Source organism: Pelobates fuscus, chromosome 3, assembly GCF_036172605.1.
Source record: "Pelobates fuscus isolate aPelFus1 chromosome 3, aPelFus1.pri, whole genome shotgun sequence".
In the NCBI taxonomy this organism is placed as follows: domain Eukaryota; kingdom Metazoa; phylum Chordata; class Amphibia; order Anura; family Pelobatidae; genus Pelobates; species Pelobates fuscus.
Genome location: NC_086319.1, coordinates 138,408,262 through 138,428,547, shown reverse-complemented (window position 1 = coordinate 138,428,547; position 20,286 = coordinate 138,408,262). Strand labels below are relative to the sequence as shown.

The 20,286-nt window shown below is 43.0% G+C and overlaps 1 protein-coding gene across 1 annotated transcript in view; it reads left to right on the top strand.

The window, feature by feature from the left end:
• The window catches only part of ATP10B (ATPase phospholipid transporting 10B (putative)), a 369,072-nt gene that overhangs the window by 16,579 nt on the left and 332,207 nt on the right, over positions 1 to 20,286 (top strand). The window contains exon 2 of the mRNA XM_063447492.1: positions 13,737 to 13,941. Coding sequence (XP_063303562.1) covers positions 13,737 to 13,941 — 205 coding nt within the window. The remainder of the gene's footprint in view (positions 1 to 13,736; positions 13,942 to 20,286) is intronic.

Genomic DNA, 20,286 nt, shown 5'->3' with positions numbered 1-20,286 from the left:
CGCCTGCTATGGCTGCTTCTGGGAGAAGCAAACAACCTTATACCGATTTACTGGAAACAAACTGTATCGCCCACAATTAACCAATGGATAGAAAGGGTAGAGCACATGAGAGAAATTGAAATGCTATACTGGTCCACATTATGCAAATATAATAACTACCTAAGCACATGGGAACCCTGGCTAAAACACTGGGCACAGACACGGAATCAACCACAACAGTGATAATGGGAAACACCTTGTACCTTTCTCCCCCCTCATGTACATAGTATCCCCCTTCTCCCTATACCTCACCCCCCGGAATACCCGGAGATCCCAGTTTAGCAACCCCTCACCAAAGGTTTAATGAAGTACAAAATACAAGGACAACACTTGTGGTAATATAATGAAAAGTTACATAGAAACCACTGTCTATCTCAACAATGTTTTGGAAAGTATTTGTTGTGGAATATCAATAAAATTTGAAAAAAAAAAAAAAAGAAAGTTGTCTCCTGCTGAGCACAATTGCGATATTGGCAATAGAGAATTGTTGGCCATTATTCTAGCTCTCAAGGAGTGGCAACATCTTCTAGATGGTTCCAAGGACCCCCTTTTGATCACTACTGATCACAAAACACAAAAACCTGGCTTACATAGGAGATGCTAAGCGATTATCTTCTAGACAAGCTAGGTGGTCTCTATTTCTTTCTCGCTTTAATTTTCTTATCACCTACAGACCTGGTTCTAAAAATGTCAAGGCAGTTTATTACTGAAGCTATACTAGAGCAAGAAACGCCCCATATCATTCCCCCAGAATGTATCATTGCGTCCACTGTCCTTTCATTGTCCTCTCCACTGCTTGGCTCCATCATGGAGGCTCAGTCTCAGACGCCCTGCGGTAAACCTCAGGACAAACTGTTCGTTCCATTGGGGGAAAGGGTTTTTCTAAAATGGCTCATTTTATTCCTCTCAGGAAATTGCCGTCATCTCAAAACCTGGTACTAATTATTATACGATAAATTGTCTACCATGGGCCGAGTTTGCTAGGAACAATGCTGACCATGACTCCTCTGGGCATAGTCCAGCATCCTACTGTTCTACCGGCTGTTTTTTCTGATACGGCTATTGCTGCTTTGGATGACCATCTGGCTTCTATCCGTGATACCTGGGTTAAAGTTCAATCTGCTCTGGGTACTGCTGCTGACCGTTCCAAGCATTATGCTGATACACGTCGAGGTGCTAACCCTGTTTACCAAGTGGGTGAGAGGGTTTGGTTATATTCTCGTAACATCAGTCCCTAGCATGAAATTTGCGCCTAGGTTCCTTGGACCTTTTCGTATCCTTCGTAGGATCAATCCTGTTGCGTACTCTCTGGCCCTTCCGGCCTCATTGAAAATTCCTAATACCTTTCATGTGTCCTTGCTCAAACCTCTTGTTTGTAATAAATATACTGTCTCAAGTGTCCCTCCTTCTCCCTTAGTTGTTTCTGGACAGGAAGAGTATGAGGTCTCCTCCATAATTGATTCCAGGTTTTCTTGGGGCACTTTACATTACTTGGTGGATTGGAAAGGTTATGGACCAGCTGATCGTTCTTGGGTTCTGGCCGCAAGATTCACTATTTTCACGCCAAATTTCCTCTCAAGCCTGGTCCTGCCCGCCCGGTGGGCATTCTTCAGGTGGGGGGTAATGTCACGTATTCATCCGCTTATAAAAATGTGGTTAATGGCATTTACTGTCCACACAGGAAAAGTTGTGGCGAGCAGCAACCAAATCCACAGAAGGGTTAATGCTGTGCAGCAATTATGCAAATTGGAACCTGGTAACTGCCTTTGGGGTCAAAGACCGGTTACAGCCTATCAGATCTAGAGGAGGGGTATTTAGGCCCAATTCTCATCCTGCTCAGTGCCCTGTCGTGTTTTCCATTGTGGTTGTCTGAGAGCACGTTTTTGATTTTGGTTATTCTGGTTTTGACTTTGGCTTTGTTTTTGACTTCCCTGTTTTCTGGCATCCCTGACTCCTGGCTTTTCCTTATCGTTGTGTCTCTTTTTGTATCACTTGACCTCGGCTATTCCTGACTATTCTTTGGTACGTTAGTCCGGCCATTCTAAGGTCCGGTATACGTTACCTATCAGTCCTCTGTGTTACAATTCTACGTGCTGGATCATTCTGTAATCCTAACAAATCCGCACCGAAGAATGCAAGACAGCAGCATACGCTGATGATATCTTACTCACCATCACAAATCCCACTGAATCCCTACCACCACTACTCACCACCCTACATGACTGCGCAAGGGTATCAGGATACAAACTAAACAGTGAAAAAACGGAAGCCCTACCAATCCACATAGAATCCCAATGACTTCAACACCTAGTGAACAACTACCCATTCGGGAACCCGCCTCCCCAAGGACCTATCCTTAACATATAAACTCAACTATGCACCACTACTACAGCCGCACAGGACCTACGAACCTGGGCCAACCTCTCCATATCTTGGCTAGGTAGACTAGCATCGGTTAAAATGAAACTACTCCCCAGATTCTTATATTTATTTCAGGCACTACCCATACCACTCGTTACCAACGATTTCAAAACTCTGCAAACTTAAAAGACCGATTCATATGGGCCAACAAGAGGGCCAGAATCAAATGAGCGACACTATACGTCCCAAACAAAGCAGGAGGACTGGGCCTCCCCCGCTTCCTGCACTATTATCACGCTACTCAAATACGGAATCAAGCGTTGGGTAGACCTAGAACACACGATCTTCGGCAGGGACTTCCCATCCCTATACATATGGCTACCCAAACAATCCATCACCAACACCTCACCGGCAATCACAAACTCCATCAAAATTTGGGATAAAATCACAACCAAATGCTCATGACATCAAACACCCTCCCCATTAACTCCAATCCTGCAAAACACACAATTTGCCCCCGGCATGACACCCCAACACTTCTCCAGATTCGAAGATAATGACCTCATCCGCTTCTACAAATTCTACCAAGGTCAAACACTGCTCCCCTTCCCCAACCTCCCACAACACACCCCGCTAAACACATTTGACCACTTTCGCTACCTCCAAATTTGCAGCTTCCTAGACACACCAACCAACAAAAAAGCAAGCACCACACAACTGACCCCCTTCGAGAAAACCTGTATGACCAACCCTATCCACAAAAGCCAAATCTCTGCCCTCTATACGGCCATCATTACAGCACAAAACGAAAACTCCCTAACATATGTGTCGGCTTGGGAGAGGGACCTTGGGCCGCCAAGCCTGCCCTCGGACTGGGGGGAGCTTTGGGAGGCCACAGTCTCAATATGTGTTAACCACAAAGAACAAGCATACAAGACCCTAATGCGATGGTACCTCAACCCCCCCTTAGACACAAACAGATGGGGATCTCAAACTCCGACCTATGCTGTAAACAATGCAGGAACAAGGGCACCTACCTCCACCTCTGGTCCCCCATAATGCTTTTACACATGAAATGCTGGCAAAGCATCATGGGAGGTGTAACGGACCGTTTCATCAGACAAGGGGTTAAAATCCGTTTAGGCGATATGCCCCTTTCTGAGAGACAGGCACAGCTACTGCAGAACACCAAACTCCCGAACTGGATACAAAATAGCACTCCAAACTGGAACCTCACGAATAGCTGCTAGCAGACGAACAGGAAAAGCAGACATCAGCTTACACTCCTAGCAATCAATCTCCAACAGCATACAGTGAATCCCCCCAAGAACGAGACAAGGCTCCGTGTTGTGGGTCAAGCAGTGGTCTGAGGTGCTGGCATGCCCAGCCTGGTTTTTATTACGGTTGTGCACATACAGGACACACCCAGAGGGAGGCATAAAATAACCAATCAAGTAACAGTACAACCCACACATCCCCTCCCCTCAGATAAGCAGTTAACATAATTATTACATACAGTAAAAATACAGTTTCCACACATACTCTGTAACTTTAAAACCATACATCACATTCACATAAAAAATACATATCCACAATCAATCCATTCAGGGGAACAACAAATTAAAAAATGGCATGAATCAGACCAGGGGTTCAAAAGTTAGTAAAAGTATATTTTGTTCCCCCTGGCTGGCAGTATTTTAATCTGGCTCAAACAGTAAAAGTAAAACATCCCCACAATGCATCCTGGCTTCCTCCCTTCTGCCCTGGAGATAATTGGAGAAGTAATCCAATTATCTCCCAGGTCAAAGACAAAACTCCATTACACATGTGGGGACCTAAATACAGGATTATGTTTTAAAATATATAAAGTCACTTTTATTACACCAAACACAGACATGTTACATATCCCCAGATAGCTCAGGTCTGGGTGCACATTATTAGGTGAATGGCACCCAGACCACACGAATACAGTTTAATCGCCATGGAGCCAAAGTCTTTAATAACACGAATAGGCTCCATGGCATAGCTATCTGGGTTACCACAGTTCACATAGAAATACCAAAGGTATGGCTGTTCGGCTACATCCTCACGAATGGGAACCAGGAGACGGACAGCTCAGCGGTGTTCGTGCAGATAAGTGTCCGTTTATAGTACCATAGTTTAGGTGCCGAACACTGTTTTTAAAGGGCCCAATCTCCCAGGGCCATAGTCCAAAGGCAGCAGGCGGGCAACCAGGCTCCTCCAATGCAATGTGGCGAGATTGGTCTCGTCACAGGAGGTGTAGTCCAAAACATCTGGAGTGCCGAAGGCTGCCTATGCCTGCTATAGGATATTCTGTCGCTGGGAAGAGAGACCGGTTGTCTCCTCTCCCTGGCAGGTACTCTGCCATTGGGGAGTAGGACCAACTGTCCCTACTCCCAGTAACTCGCTCTGCCGCTGGGGAGGAAGGACGAGACGCTTCTCTCCCTGGGACACACACTGCTGCTGGGTAGTGAGACGAACTGTCTCCACTCCCTGTGTAGGTCTTTTGTTCTTCGGCCGCCACTGTACCTCGTATAGCCAGAGCTCGTAGTTCTGCGCCACTCAGTTCTCATCGTCATCATGGTCGCCGCCATAATCTCTTCCGGAGGATCTGGGTCATACCTGGATAGCCGCCTCTTTACCTCATCAATGTAGTCACCGCCCTCAAAGCAATATGTCATGTTTGCTTGCTCCAAGTCGATGGGCACCTCTGCTTCCAGGGGTGCTGCACGAATGCTAGCGTTGTCCTCAATATAATCCACATGTTACCGGTGTCTCCAGGATGCTGCTCCTCACACTAGGAAGCCATCCCACTGCTGCCACCAAATGTGACATACCGCCTGGCACCCTGACTGGGTGCCTCCGCCAATCGATGCTTCCTAGCTGACGCTGAGGACCATAAGCACCGCACTGGACACCATAAGCACTGTAGACCCCACAAACTGCCTCAACTTGGTGTATCCCCTGATAGCCCTGATCTGGGTGACCAACATATCCATAAATCACCCAGATCAGTTTAGGGGTTCAGAAATTCTATGGAAGTAATTTATTTGACCGACTGCAGGTATGGTCCCATGCCCAAAACAGTTCCAGAGAATCAGGGCTTGCGGTCGGTCTAGTTCGGTAGTTTGAAAATGAACAAACTACCAAACAGAGTCAATAGTCTTACCCTGGAATTTATTCCCTTCATCCAGATGAATGATCTCACCGAACAGTGCCCTTCTAAGTTGTAGAACCGAATGCAGGCGATGATGGAAGTCCAGCGTTGTTCAGGAGTTTCTGTATCCAATTTTAGTTCCATGAGATTCATGCCCAAACACCACTGCCTACGTTCATGCGAACAAGATGGCCACCACCTTGTGGTTGTCCATAGGAATTGAGGCCACTCAGATGAACAATTAGAACACTGTGGTGAGAAACGTTCCAAGTTGTTAATAGGTTTTATCAAGCTCCAGGGTGGTCTCTGGTTCATGCGGTTGTTCAGTAATTCGAAGAGCCGCTTCAAATTGCTTCGGGAGTTCGAAATACCGCTTCAAGAGTTCGAAGTGTGACCATATAAGTCCAAAAAGGCACACACAGTATTTTCAACCAGGGTTTAACACAGGGGACATAGTCACAGGGTAAGAGGCTGGCAAGCATGCCCCTCCAAAAACACGTGATGAGGACCAGTTCGTCACAATTACGTATTGCTGTTAGTTAGTCTCCTGTTAACGGATGCACATGACAGTCTTTAAATAAGGAAAACAATTAAAAATTGCAGGTGCTAGAAAGAATGCTCTTTTTTTCCAGTGCAGGATGTTTATAAAAGATAGCGAAAGCTGGTGTCAGGCTCATGGACACAAGAACAGAAAAATATTGTATGTTTAAAAAAAATGCGAGTTTAACCCTTTCAAAGCACTGACCATTTGGTCTTTCAAGCTATGTATACAGTAATACTTTAGCTAATTAATGAGAAATACAGAAGTAGAAAGCAGGACATGAGAATGACACGCTGTAACTTAAAATATATATCTCTGTATGTCTAGGCAGTGATGGCGAACCTTTTTGAGCCCGAGTGCCCAAACCGCAATACATGGCAACTTTTTTTTCCTCAAAGTGCCAACACGGCAATTAAACCTGAATACTGAGTTTCAAGTTTAGAAAAAACAATTCCTACAGTTGTCCGAACTAATTAACAACTGTTGGAAAGAACAAAAAAAGGAAGGAGAGGAAGGAAGCTTAAGGAACACTCGTTGAAGGGGTTAACCCATAGACTAAAGCGATAAACAAACAAGAAATACGTGTCCTATCTAATTAAAATATAACCTTTAATAGTAATGTTAAAACTAGTAAATTGATAAGGATGAAATATCCAATTTCTCAAGTATGTACGAACTAATATTCATAGGTGTGGTGATAAACCAATGTACAAATACTATCTGGTTGATAGTTTGTCAATCAGAGAGTATATAGTAGATCCTATTACAGGGTGTTCTAAATCATTGTCTAATGACTGATTGTCTGATGAGTTGTGCGTGAAACGTGCGCGCCAGGGGCACTTGGCGACCTAGAGTCTTTAGACTTATATTCATTTGAATCTTTACCTTGTATATATCTATACTAGGATCAGGTCCCATGTACTTTTTAACCGTCATTGCTCTCTATAGATATTTGGGCTTCATTAACACTTTTAGCCATCTCGCAATTTTCGTTATTTGCTTAAAACGGAGAGCCCTCCTACTGTCCCCATAGCAACCACGGTTTCTTTCTATCCACAGAGGTTGCATTACTGTGCTTCCCAAAGTACTGAGTATTTAAGCTGACTATTTAACATTGAGCGCTCTGGCTGACATACATACTCTATTTCAGACCACCCATTTGTGCTACGGTTGTAGCAGGGAAGTCAGTATCTATTCTTTAGCTGTTACAGAATCGTTATATTGTATTTGATTACCGACGGGTTACAGTACAACATTGAGATTATTTCTGTACTATTTGCACAGCAAGTATCATTTGATTTGGCCCCTGTGGATTGCAACACTCAGTTTTGCACACCTTACTGGGAATAGGTTTCTGAAAACTTTAGTACAGAACCTCCCAATGACTGTATATATTGTTACTTAACACTTATCATTCTATTTAGTTCTTATCATTTTTTGCACAACTTATGTTTAGGACTTTACCTGTAACCTACATATTTATTTGATCCTAGAGGATACTATACTATACTCTGGTGCATGCTTTTGTATCAGCTGTCATTAGACAATGATTTAGAACACCCTGTAATAGGATCTACCTTAGCTTTATATACTCTCTGATTGACAAACTATCAACCAGATAGTATTAGTACATTGGTTTATCACCACACCTATGAATATTAGTTTATACATATTTGATAAATTGGATATTTCATCCCTATCAATGTACTAGTTTTAGCATTACTATTAAAGGTTATATTTTTATTAGATAGGACACTCATTTCTTGTTTGTTTATTAATTAACTTTTGTTTTAAAAGAAGAACACAACAACAGAGAGTTCAATGAAATAATGATATAAATAGATAAAATGAAGCTTATATTTATTAGTATCTCCAACAAATGGGATACACACACACACAGACTGTTGAATATACACACACAGACTGCTGAATATACACACACACACATACTGCTGCATACACACACCCAGACTGCTGGATACACACGCACAGACTGCTGGATACACACGCACAGACTGCTGAATACGTACGCACACACAGGCTGCTAAATACGTACACACACAGTTCGCTGAATACACACACACAGTCCGCTGAGTACACACAGACTGCTAAAGACACACACAGACTGCTGAAGACACACACAGACTGCATTGAGGGGTGCTGTGTGTATGTGTGAGGGGTGCTGTGTGTGTGTGTGAGAAAAAAAAAGTATGCTAAATCTGTATCCCCCCTCCCTCCATCTTAGCTTTGAAGGAGGGGGGGACACAGCCATCCCTGGTGGTCCGGTGGTGGTAAGGATTGTACGGAGCAGCTCCCCTGTCCTCCCGCGCTGTGGGGAGCGTTGCCATGGTAACACGTGGCAATGCTCCACACAGATTGCTCGCGGGAGGACAGGGGAGCTGCTTCACAGATCCCTCCTCCTGCCTCCCGACACGGAAGCAGAGTAGGCACCTGCCGTTTTGGGCAGGCAGGTGCCTACTCTGCATTGATGGCGAACCTATGGCCGCATGCCCACAGAGAGGGCACGGCGTGCCATCTGTGGCACGCATGCCATAAGTTCGCCATAACTGGTCTAGGGAAATATTTACTAAGCATTGTATAGGTAAAACAAGTTATTTTCCATCAACAACCATTCGGTCCATCTAGTCTGACCAATTTTCTAAGTACTCTCATTAGTCTCTGGCCTTATCTGATAGCTAGGATAGCCTTATGCCTATCCCACTCCTTTACTGTGTTAACCTCTACCACTTCAGCTGGAAGGCTATTCCATGCATCCACTACCCTCTCTGTAAAGTAATACTTCCTGATATTATTTTTAAACCTTTGCCCCTCTAATTTAACTATGACAATGTCCTCTTGTTGTGGTAGTTTTTCTTTTTTTAAATATAGTCTCCTCCTTGACTGCTTTGATTCCCTTTGTGTATTAAAATGTTTCTATCAAATCCCCCTGTCTTGTCTTTCCTCCAAGCTATACATGTTAATTTCCTTTACACTTACCTGGTAAATTGTATCCTGCAATCCATGAACCAGTTTAGTAGCCCTTCTCTGAACTCTTTCTAAAGTAAATAGTTCCTTAAACGTGCTGCTCTTAAGCTGTGTGTACCAGCCTTCCATTCACTGTATAGCAGTGCCTACCTTGGATTCTTAATGCAGGAAAAAAGGATAAATCCTGCCGCTGCCAACCAGTTGTGATGGTATGGATATGTATTACCGTCTTGCATTCCCTTTTTCCATAAAATAGCATGCCAATAATCCACAGGTTCCAATATCGCTGGTGTCGCATAATAACCCACACATGAACCAAAGCTTAATGCTGTGCAAAGATTTAAGGTTTAATGAGAACACAGGCATTCAATTTATACAGTGTATAACTCCTCCTCTGAGCCAGTGAGATAGTTTTGAGAACATACTAAACTCAATTATCTTCTGGTCAGAAAAAGTAACATTTTCCAATTGTTAGAAATACCCCAAAAATACATTAAAAACCCAACAAAAGGCACATCCCTGGGTAGCTTGTCTCTGTGGGAGCAACATATCAGCAACATATCAAAAATTCAGCCATATCCGTTTGGTAGTTACCGAACGGCACTGCAGAGAGAGTTGACAGGCCTGCCACGAGGTTGTAGCCGAGAAACAGTTCCAGAGGAAATGTAGTAAGAACCGGTCTCCGTTCGTGGGATTTTAAACGAACACCGCAAAAGGTGAAATATATCTGGTTCATGAAGAATGCTCCTTGGGTTCGGTAGTTTGAAATTCCCGAACACCTTTCGTCTAAAGTACTGGGAAACAGAACATAGCAGAGTTTCATAGAGACCGGTGTTCGTGCGAGTGCGTTGCCGAAAAAAGTTCCAGGCACGCAGGCAGCGTTCGGGAGACAAGATGGCCGCCACCCATTGTTCTCACCACATGTATTTGTATGCACAAAATGGCAGCCAACTAGGAGCATTCACTTAGTCTGCGGTTTTCGTAAATATACATAACGTTCTAAGTTCTAATTAGTCTCTGGTGTGGTCTCAGTTCGGGAAATGAACAACTGAATGAATGTAATCATAAAAAGAACGAATGACTGGGGAAAGCTGATAGCAGGGAGTACAATTAGCCGAATGGTGATGGGTTTATTCCTTCACACACTGTCTGTCTACCTTTAAGTCATCTGAAATATTTACCCCTAAATCTCTTTCCTCAGATGTTAAGGTTAGGACTCTATCAAATATTCTATACTCTGCCCTTGGGTTTTACGTCCAAGATGCATTATCTTGCACTTATCCACATTGAATGTCAGCTGCAACAGCTCTGACCATTTTTCTAGTTTACCTAAATCATTTGCCATTTGTCTTATCCCTGCTGAAACATCAATACTGTTACATATCTTAGTATCATCAGCAAAAAGGCATACCTTACCATCAAGACCTTCTGCAATATCACTAATCGTCTGGGACTAGAAGTTTGGAAGTTAGTGAATGTTGTGACCATTCAAAAGAAAGGTAGTAGGGAGGAGTCTGGAAACTACGGGCCAGTAAGCCATAGTTCAGTAGTGAGGAAAGTAATGGAAACCATGTTAAAGGACAGGATTGTTGAACATCTAAAATTATATGGATTTCAAGATCAGAGATAACATGTGTGACAAAAACTATGTATTTTATTCACCCAGTTACTTTCCCTGCGTTCGGTAGATGGATCTACCGAACACCGCCCACCCCCCTGGCTCATTAACTTCAAATAAACCACAAACTTAAGTGTGTCTGTGTGCTGGAGAAAATGGTGGCCATCTTGTCGCACGAAAGCAGGCAGAGGGACTTGGTTGTCCAGTGTCTGGAACTCTAAGTGACCTCGCGAACACTGGCAAATTCACACAAACGCCTGCTTCTTTCTAAGACAAGCCAGGAGAGCGCTGTTTGGTAGAATTGTTCACACGAACAAGACGAACAATCTCTACCTATGAGCCAGGGGAACCGTTTGTCTTTTGTTCATTTTGGAGGGATCTGAGCTCTATTTGGACAACTTGGGCACTCAGATCCAGACTATCCAGAGATATAATATTTATGGGGGTTACTCTATGTATTATGTGTATTTTTAATATTTTATGTTTTATGATTTGTAACTCTTGTGCCTGGGAGATAATTAGTTTAAGCAAAGTACCTGTCAGGATCCCGCGGGCGGCTGCGAGGGGAGGCTGCAGTCCGCTCGCGGCACTCACCCTCCAGCCGTCCGCGGTCCCCTTCCTGCCATGTGTTCGGCGGGCGGCATCCTCCCAGCCACGGGTGCCGCCCGCGTCTTCTTCCGGGTCCCCCGGAGGCAGCATGCATGACGCTGCACGCTGGGAGACCGCCCAATTTGTTACACGCCGGGGTCAGTCACCTGACCCGGCGTTAAAGGCACAGTGCCTCAATCACAGTGGGAGGTTTAGATATCTCCCACGTGTGATTGTTAATTCTGATTGGAAATTAGCCAATCAGAATTAACCTTCTGGTTTAAATACTTACCTTTCCTGTTCCACCCTGCCCTGTTGTGGTCTTTGCTTTATAGTATTGATTCTGAACGTGTGCTTTCTGGTTACGTACTCTCTGGCTTGTTATACTGACTTTGTGACTTTCTCCTACCCTTTGACCTCGGCTTGTTTCTCGTTATTCTGTTTTCTGGTTCCCCTTACTCGGCTTGTCTCCTGACTATTCTGTGTGTGCTCAACCCGGCCACTCTAAGGACCGGTACTGCACACTTTCTGTGTGTGTGTCTGTGTGTGTGTTAGCGTGTTGGGTTCCCCGAATCGTGACAGTACCCTACATTATCTCCCAGACACAGAGACTCCTGGGCGTGTTGTGGGGGTGTTGTGCTATGTCCTTGCTTGAGACCCCCTGGCCATAATTAAAACATTCCTGTGGCACCCTTCATCAAGTCTCAACCTTCGCCAAACACGTTCCCTAGCTATCACCGAGACACCATCAGCACTTCAGCCCCTAGCTGCCGCAGCTTGGATGGGGTCTCGCCGTTGCTTCCCACTCTGGAACAGGGTCGTGGATCCAGTCTCCAGTGATCAAAGTTCTCCTGCAGAGAGTACAGCTGTATAGTGATTATAGCTGCCAAGTGATTAGAGCTCTGGAGTGAGTATAGCCTTCCTCCACAAACATTAGCCGAGACATAATGCTGGGAGTGAACTGAGTTAATGGGGCATGGTACATGCAATTTATACACACACTTATGTGTTCATGCATACGAAAGGCGGCCACCCAGCCATACACTAAGGATACAAAGTGTAAAATGATGATGGAGGTGTCAGGAGAGGTTAATAGGGGTTAACAAGCGCAGAGGTGGTTCGCAATTTGAACGTTTGTTCGGTTCCCAAACTGAAAAGGGAAAACACACAAGCAAAGTATTTTAAGGGGTCAGTTACATGGCCCATATTCCTTGTGCAGGGGCTAGTCAGCAGGCTGATCAAGGAGCTTGTGGCATAGGCACATTTGCCACAATAAATAAATATAAAGAGACAGACAATACCTATAGAGCTTTGTGTTCTGTCTGTCTGTCTGTCTATCTAGCTATCTATCTTCCTCTCTTTATATCTATCTACAGCTCTATCTATCTAGAGAGGTTGATTAACAGCGACTAGAGTGGAAGGGTTTAACAGCGGGTAGTGAGGTTGGCTGACAGGGACTGGCAGAGCAGGGGTTAGCAGTTTGTAGGGAAGTTGGCTGAGAGGGACTGGAATTCATCTGTCACGTCTTGCTAAATGTATAACTCAGGCATAAACTGGTCTTACTTGAAGATCTCATGATGACTTTATTTTGGCCGTGTTTAAGCTAAAGAAAAAAGTTTGCTTAAAGATCAAGCAAGATTTTTTTCTTCGATATTCCACAAAATTCCTTCCCAATACTTATTCAAAGGAGAGGGTAGGTTATTTTAAACTGTGAATGGGATTATAGGAGTTTGGTTACCCCTAGTCATGAAGTGTAAAGAAATTCCATATTTATTAAAATGAAGGGACTAGAAATCCCTAGTCTTATTCATAAAGGATGGGCTTATCTCCTGGCTTATTATTTTATTACCCTCTGTCTCACTACCCAGGACGTATGTGAATGGCTAGGGTAAATTTCCAAGCCACTACCTGGTTTTACTTGAACCTCCATCCACCATACATAGAGTGAATCAAGAGGTAAGGTCCATTTACTGGACACCTACATGGTAAACTACACCCCCCCCCCCCCCGCACACCCTTCCAACACATGGTAGAGTATGAAAGGAATTTGTAACGTCCTTTGTGGTTAAAAGTTGAATCAAACAGACCATGTCTTTTATAATTGTATCTTTTTATTTTAAAGAAAGTATGAGGGAGTTGATTGTCTTTGTTTCTTTATATGTTATGTCGCAATAAATTTTGCTTTTTACATTAAACAATTTACATGAAACTCCTACACCATCTAGTAAATAGCTAAAAGTTTTCTATGGAGAGATTTTGCTCTGGTCAAAAGTATTTTCTCATAACTTTGCCCTTATACCAAAAATATTAGGCTTTTAAAAATCTAATTTGTGTAAAATCGCTCCCATTGCTATTTGCCACATAACATAAGATTTAAAATCAAATATAAACCCATTATGTGGATTTTTCTTTATTACTTTATCCAGGAATGATAACTGCTACATTGAGAAATTCTGGAAAGATGTCCGAGTTGGAGACTTTGTCAAACTTTTCTGCAATGAAATTATTCCTGCAGATATCCTACTTCTCTACTCATCTGATCAAAATGGGATTTGCCACATAGAGACTGCTAATTTGGATGGAGAGACAAATTTAAAACAGAGACAAGTGGTCAGAGGCTTTTGCAATCAGGTAAATGTTTTACTTAATTTAATTTGATTTTTTTTATCAATCTTTATTTAAAATTGTTGACATATGCAAAGTGCTAGAGTCAAAAGGAAACAAAGCAGATAAAGCTGTCAAAACCTTACCAAGAACCAGAAACTTTGCTCCTATCTATTGTTCTGGGAATCAAACAACCAATATATCATATTATACTTGTATCCCATCACATGTCATATCATATGTAGCACATAGCAAATTGTTGACAGATTACTGCTACAGCAATTCAATGCTGAAAGCTCCCCAATCCCACTGACTTCGAGAAGGGGAAGAAAGCATAATTTTGTTGTTGGAAAAGAACGAAAAGAATGAGAAGAAAATAATCAAAAATAATAGGGGAAAAAAGGGGACGGCAGAGAGCAGGTTAAGGTAAGTCTCTCCAGACCGGAAATGGACTTGAAGGACATGCGTGTACTCAGAGAGATCATGAAGGCTATGATAGGGCAACCAAGTTTTCTACACCTCAAAGTAATTTTTAGTTCCACCTTTCAAAGCAGCAGTTTGTTCTTCTATCAGGCAGATCTCCTCCACATGAACCAACTAATTGTGATATGGATAAGTACATTGCTGCATCCAAAGCACTGGGACCTACTGGCCATCAGCATATGTCTGGATAACACTTTCTAATATTTGATAGGAAGCTTAGTGCAACTAAGGAGCATATCTACCGGATAAAACTCTACAGCCTCATCAGCCTCTGTGGTTATTATATCATATACCCTTCTCCAAAAAGTGGCCAAAACTGGGCCCTCCCAAAATATATGCAAATATATGACCAATTTGTCATGATTTTGTAACTGATCTCTTGATATTTTGGATATATGGAGGACTAATATGTATCAGTGTAGTGGAATGGATGCTCTTAATACACATTCATTCCCTTTTGTTTGGCTGTCCGTACACCCTTGGTCGTTTACCGAACCAACTCTGTGTGGTCCCCTTGTTTGCATGTTTTGAGTACCGACCACCCCTGGCTGTTAACCACTAATTGGTTATTAGTTCAAGTGCTTTCCCTGTGTGGCTGCCGTTGGTATAACCGAATGCACATTGGTATAACCGAATGCACGTTCAAACAATTGGTCACCTTTTTTTCATCTTTTTAAATTTTCATTCCTTATTTCCTTTTATTGATTGATAAATAAATAGTACAGCATGACAGAGAATGATGTCCCAATGAGTAAACATGAGTACTCTGTGGCAGGCTGGCCAGTTCTTGGTTCATAAACCACAGAAACTGTGAAGTTTTATCTAGCAACCCGGCCTTACTTTTGCCACCACAAAACATTGAACAAAAATAAAATCCTACTCTACTCTGGAGACTAACTAGCATAGAGTACCCTCTCTATGCTTCTTGGAAGCAAAGTAGACCCCAGTAGTTTAACAAACAACTAAATAAAAGGCTTGCAAACTACCTCTACTTGCTATACAGGTTAACAGAAGAGACTAATTCTCCTCTGCATAGGGTTTGTATAGCTTTCTAATTAGTGTTCTAGAGCAGCTTGATTTTTTACCCCCTCTAGTCAACGACACTGAAAGTGCCATTCTGGGGCTAGTGTAGTGGTGTTCCCTCACATTTCCACAACACATAATGGTGAATATAATGAGGTAAATGTTTCTGCAAAACAGGCCCTCCCTGCAAAAGGGAATTCAGGGTCACCAGCAGTTGTTCAGCTTGATCTGACTTGAGTAGTCCACAATGTGTTTTCATTTTGCTGCCTCTGTTATCAAGATTCTCGCAATGTCTTCTCATAGCAAGGAAAAGGTTGCCTTGGCGCATGGCCACTAGTTATGTTGCTCTCTGCTGCTGATCACATTGCTGATTAGAGTTCCAATACTCTGCTATCCAGCCTTGCAATCTCGCTTCGGAGGTCTGCTAGTTCATGGTAAATAGTGTCCTGAATGGAAGTCTTCAAGAGCATAAAATTAAAGTTTGTAGACATAGAGGTATAGATGTTGCATATGTCTACTTGCAATTGCACCAAAGGTGATACTGTCTCAGAATCAGTTAGCGTTGAGCTCTTAAAAACTACCTAATGAAGGCACCACTGACGCCATATTGTCTGATTCTAAACCATTGAGTCTGGTAGGAGAAGCTAATACAGATTAAGACATATCCAGCACATGGAGCTTCTCTCTAATGCTGCCATCTTGCAAGCGAACCAGGCCTTGCCCTAAATTGTATTTCTAAATATGAACATCAAAAAAATTGATACCGGAGAAACTGACGGAAGCCAAGCACAGAGAGATGGACACAGGTTTCTTCAGGAAGGAAGAGATTCTTTATTGGATCACCGATCGGGACTCAGAGGGACTAGCGTCACCAAAATACAGCAAAGTCTGAGTACTGAATACATAGAGTACATTCCTTATATAGCACTGTAGCTCCTCCCACAATTAACTACACCCACACATACCCTTAACCTATTTAATAAATAGAGTCTAAACTCATCCATCCGGTCTAACCACGTGGCTCATCTGATACAAAGGAGAGGGACGCGTAATTCCAGTTCTTACATTCCTGCACCTGGTCAGTACAGTGATAACAGTATCTTAGCTACGTGTTATTAACTAACTGATACTACAAACACATATACATACATATGCCTTGTGGCAATCTTAGCCTGCTAAACTTGTATTTTACTGGAATTACATCACATTCCCCCCTTTGATGCCTCTGATATTTCACAATTACTTGAGGCATCACTTAACCTTGGTTTGCATATACCTCAGGTTACCATGAACCAGACCAGACTTATCTTATGATGTGAATCTTTTAACACTCATCTTCCTGCATTGGTTCTCCCTGATCTAGAGCCTTATACTTATATATCGCCATTATCTGTGCAGCAGCCTTCCTCTCTGCTATACTTCCTATCAGGCTTTGCACAGACCTAACTACTAAGGGTATAAGACACGGTAGGAGTAGACACAACAGTAAAATCAGTAGGACTCCACCTACCACTGCCTTAAGCCCTCCAAACCACTCATACCAGCTACCAAACCAACTACTTGGATTGTACCCTTTCCATACCTGAGTAGGCACATGCACTAGTTTAACCATATGGCTAGTAAGCTCAGCTATTGCTTGCCCTTCGTCATCTATTTGAAGACAGCAATTGCTCAGGTTAAACTTCCCACATACACCTCCCTCTACTGCCAAAAGGTAATCCAAGGCTAATCTATTTTGGTAGACTGCTGTCCTCATCCTGGTATTATGCTTCGCTAGAAGATTGAGCGCTTGTGATGTCTCATTTGTGATAATCTCAACCACCGCCTGTAATCTTATAATACGGTTGAGCATATAAATAGGGGTTCTATAACCAAAGGTACCATCTTCTGCCCACGTGGCTGGCCCATAATAATCTATGATACGCTGGGGAGGCCATTCATTATCTTCCCAGGTGCCTATCTCTATGGGTCCCCTTTTCTTCCTATGATTCACATCATACACTTTAACACCTAAAGTCTCACCTGTTTCAATCGGTAACAAGAAGAAGGATGGTTTGAGCATACCCAACACACATGCCCCTTCCCAGTCCTGTGGCAACTCCGAATAGGCTTTCTTACCACAGATCCAGTACAAATTTGCTGGGGCTCTCCAGGTAGATGTGATGGATAGATCAAACCACACATCCTTTAAACTGGCATATCTAGCAAACGGGTTAGATGGTTCTGAGACATTTGAAGCCGACCACCAAGTTGTATTCTTTGTATCATCATCATAAGCTTTTTGCCCTAGACAAGTTAATTCTCCTACAGAAGTATTATACATTATTCCTTTCCTTGCTATGCAAACATAACCTATGATGGAGGTCTTTAATCTCCACTCAGATTTACCTCTAACACTCATCTGATAATCGGCTTGTGAAGATATTAATTGGTCAACTGCCTCAGAACCGGACATTACCTCCTTTGCTTCCCAAGGCCATTGGTCTCCCATGTTAGTACCTCCACACACATAGCAGTTGGTAACATTAAGACTACCGGCAATACTTTCAGCTAGGTCAATGAACAGGTTTTTAGCATTATGGGGGATCTTATTATCTATACTCATCTCTTCGTAAAAGGAATGGTATACTTGATGAGTCTGGGAGGATACCGTATCAGTCTCTATTCCTATAAACAATAATGTCCCAGGATCTAAACCCGTCCCGTATATCTGAAACCCAAATAAATTTCCATACTTATCTAGGAACTTGTCGGGGTTATTAATAAGTATATGGACTGGGTTGCATTCCATAGACTTACAATAAGGGCTAGTCGGCAACTTAGTCACTATCATGTCTTTATCTACTGTCTGTCCCCAAGTCGCCCACCCCACACAAGACCAATATGGACAAAAGTTATAGTCTTTATTTGGGCATCTAGGACTCACATATTTATTTTTACTACTGGGACAAATATATTTATCATTAGACCCATACGTCCTCTCCCATCTAAGATCCCCACATACATTCCACGGTTTTCTACCACTTGATATCGCCTTACATGCATCAAATAGCAGAACACCCGAAGAATGTACGGATTCTAACACCGTTTTATTAATTAGGGTCCCCTGAGGATCTCCATTCCTGAGAGTCAACCAGATTGTACGAGGCTGATACTCCGGACTGAAGCACTTAGGTTCTCCTACTCCTAAATGGCACACACTATAGTCTATATTTAGGTATCTACATCTTGATACCTCTCCTTTACATTCGTATTGTGAATGCCAAATTAGGGTTTGGGAAATATGGTTACCTGTTCTCGTAGTCTTAATGCATACCTCACAGCTAGGAGTGTCGGTACCTCTACCTTCCTGAATATAAAAACACATATAAATAAACACAATCAAAAGCACATCTTTCGCCGTCATCCTCAGTCTTCGTCCGTGCGATGGAACCTCAGCTTCCAGGATGTGAGGGCTGCAGGGAATGGAGTTCTGCTCGTCTTCACAGGTGTCCCTTCGAGACTTTCCTGGCTTATACACTATGTGTTGGTAAGCGGACAGGCTTTATTATGGCCTTCTCACTCACACCTGTAACAATAAAATTTGTAATCCACAATAATTCCTCGTTACTCCGACTGAGTAGTACGTTTTAACCGGATCTTGCAGGGATTCTCTGGATCTGCTGTAACTTGCCAAGAATCAACTGCTGCTGGTTTAACCCTGGAGTGATGTATCCACGGAGTTACTTCTGCTACTTTTATTGCTGTAGGGGTAGACAAAAGAACAACATAAGGACCTCTCCACTTGGGCCCTAACGGTACATTATTCCACTCTTTAATCCACACTTGGTCTCCTGGATGATAACTATGAACAGGGGGATAAATATTCACAGGTAATCTATCTTGTACCCATTTCTGTACCTCCTCCATAGTCTTACCCAACTCTACAACCTGCTGCCGAGTAATTCCTTCTCCCAACTGACTCAAGTCCCCCCTTAAGTTACCAAGTACGGGAGGTGGTCGCCCATACATGATTTCAAAAGGAAAGAGGCCCATCCTTCTGGTAGGGGTACTGCGGATTCGCAATAAGGCTATAGGTAAGAGAACGTTCCACTTAAGTTGGGTTTCCTGACACATTTTAGCCAACTGGTTCTTTATAGTTCTATTCATTCTCTCTACCTTACCAGAACTCTGGGGTCTATATGCAGTATGAAGCCTCCACTTTATACCAAGCATATGAGTCAGTTGTTGTAGGCACTGATGAACAAAAGCTGGACCATTGTCCGATCCTATAGAACAGGGTAGTCCATATCGGGGTATTATTTCTCGTAGCAGGAATCTTACAACTTCTCCTGCTTTCTCTGTACGAGTAGGACATGCTTCTACCCAGCCTGAATAGGTGCACACAATTACCAACAGGTAACGATGTCCACCCGATTTAGGCATTACTGTAAAGTCTATTTGTAGATCGGACATGGGGAGTCCCCCCATAAACTGGACTCCTGGTGGCTTTACTGGTCCTTGTCTTGCATTATTTTTAGCACACGTTACACATCTACGTACAATGGCCTGAGTCAAGTTGGACAATCTTGGTATGTAGAAATGTTTCCTGAGAGATTCTTCAGTACTGTCTCTCCCAGAATGTGTCCCGTTGTGATAATTTTGGACAATTTCTACCGCTAGTGATGCTGGTATGACTATTCTTCCATCTTCTAGCTGATACCACTTGTTCTCCAAATACTTTCCCGGTTCAGTCTTTAACCACTCCTCTTCTTGAGCTGTATAAACTGGAGTCCATTGGGACAGTGGAGTTGGTATAAGAGCAGCTATATGCCCTACATACTCCTGTCTTCCTGATTCAGCAGCACGCTTAGCTGCACTATCTGC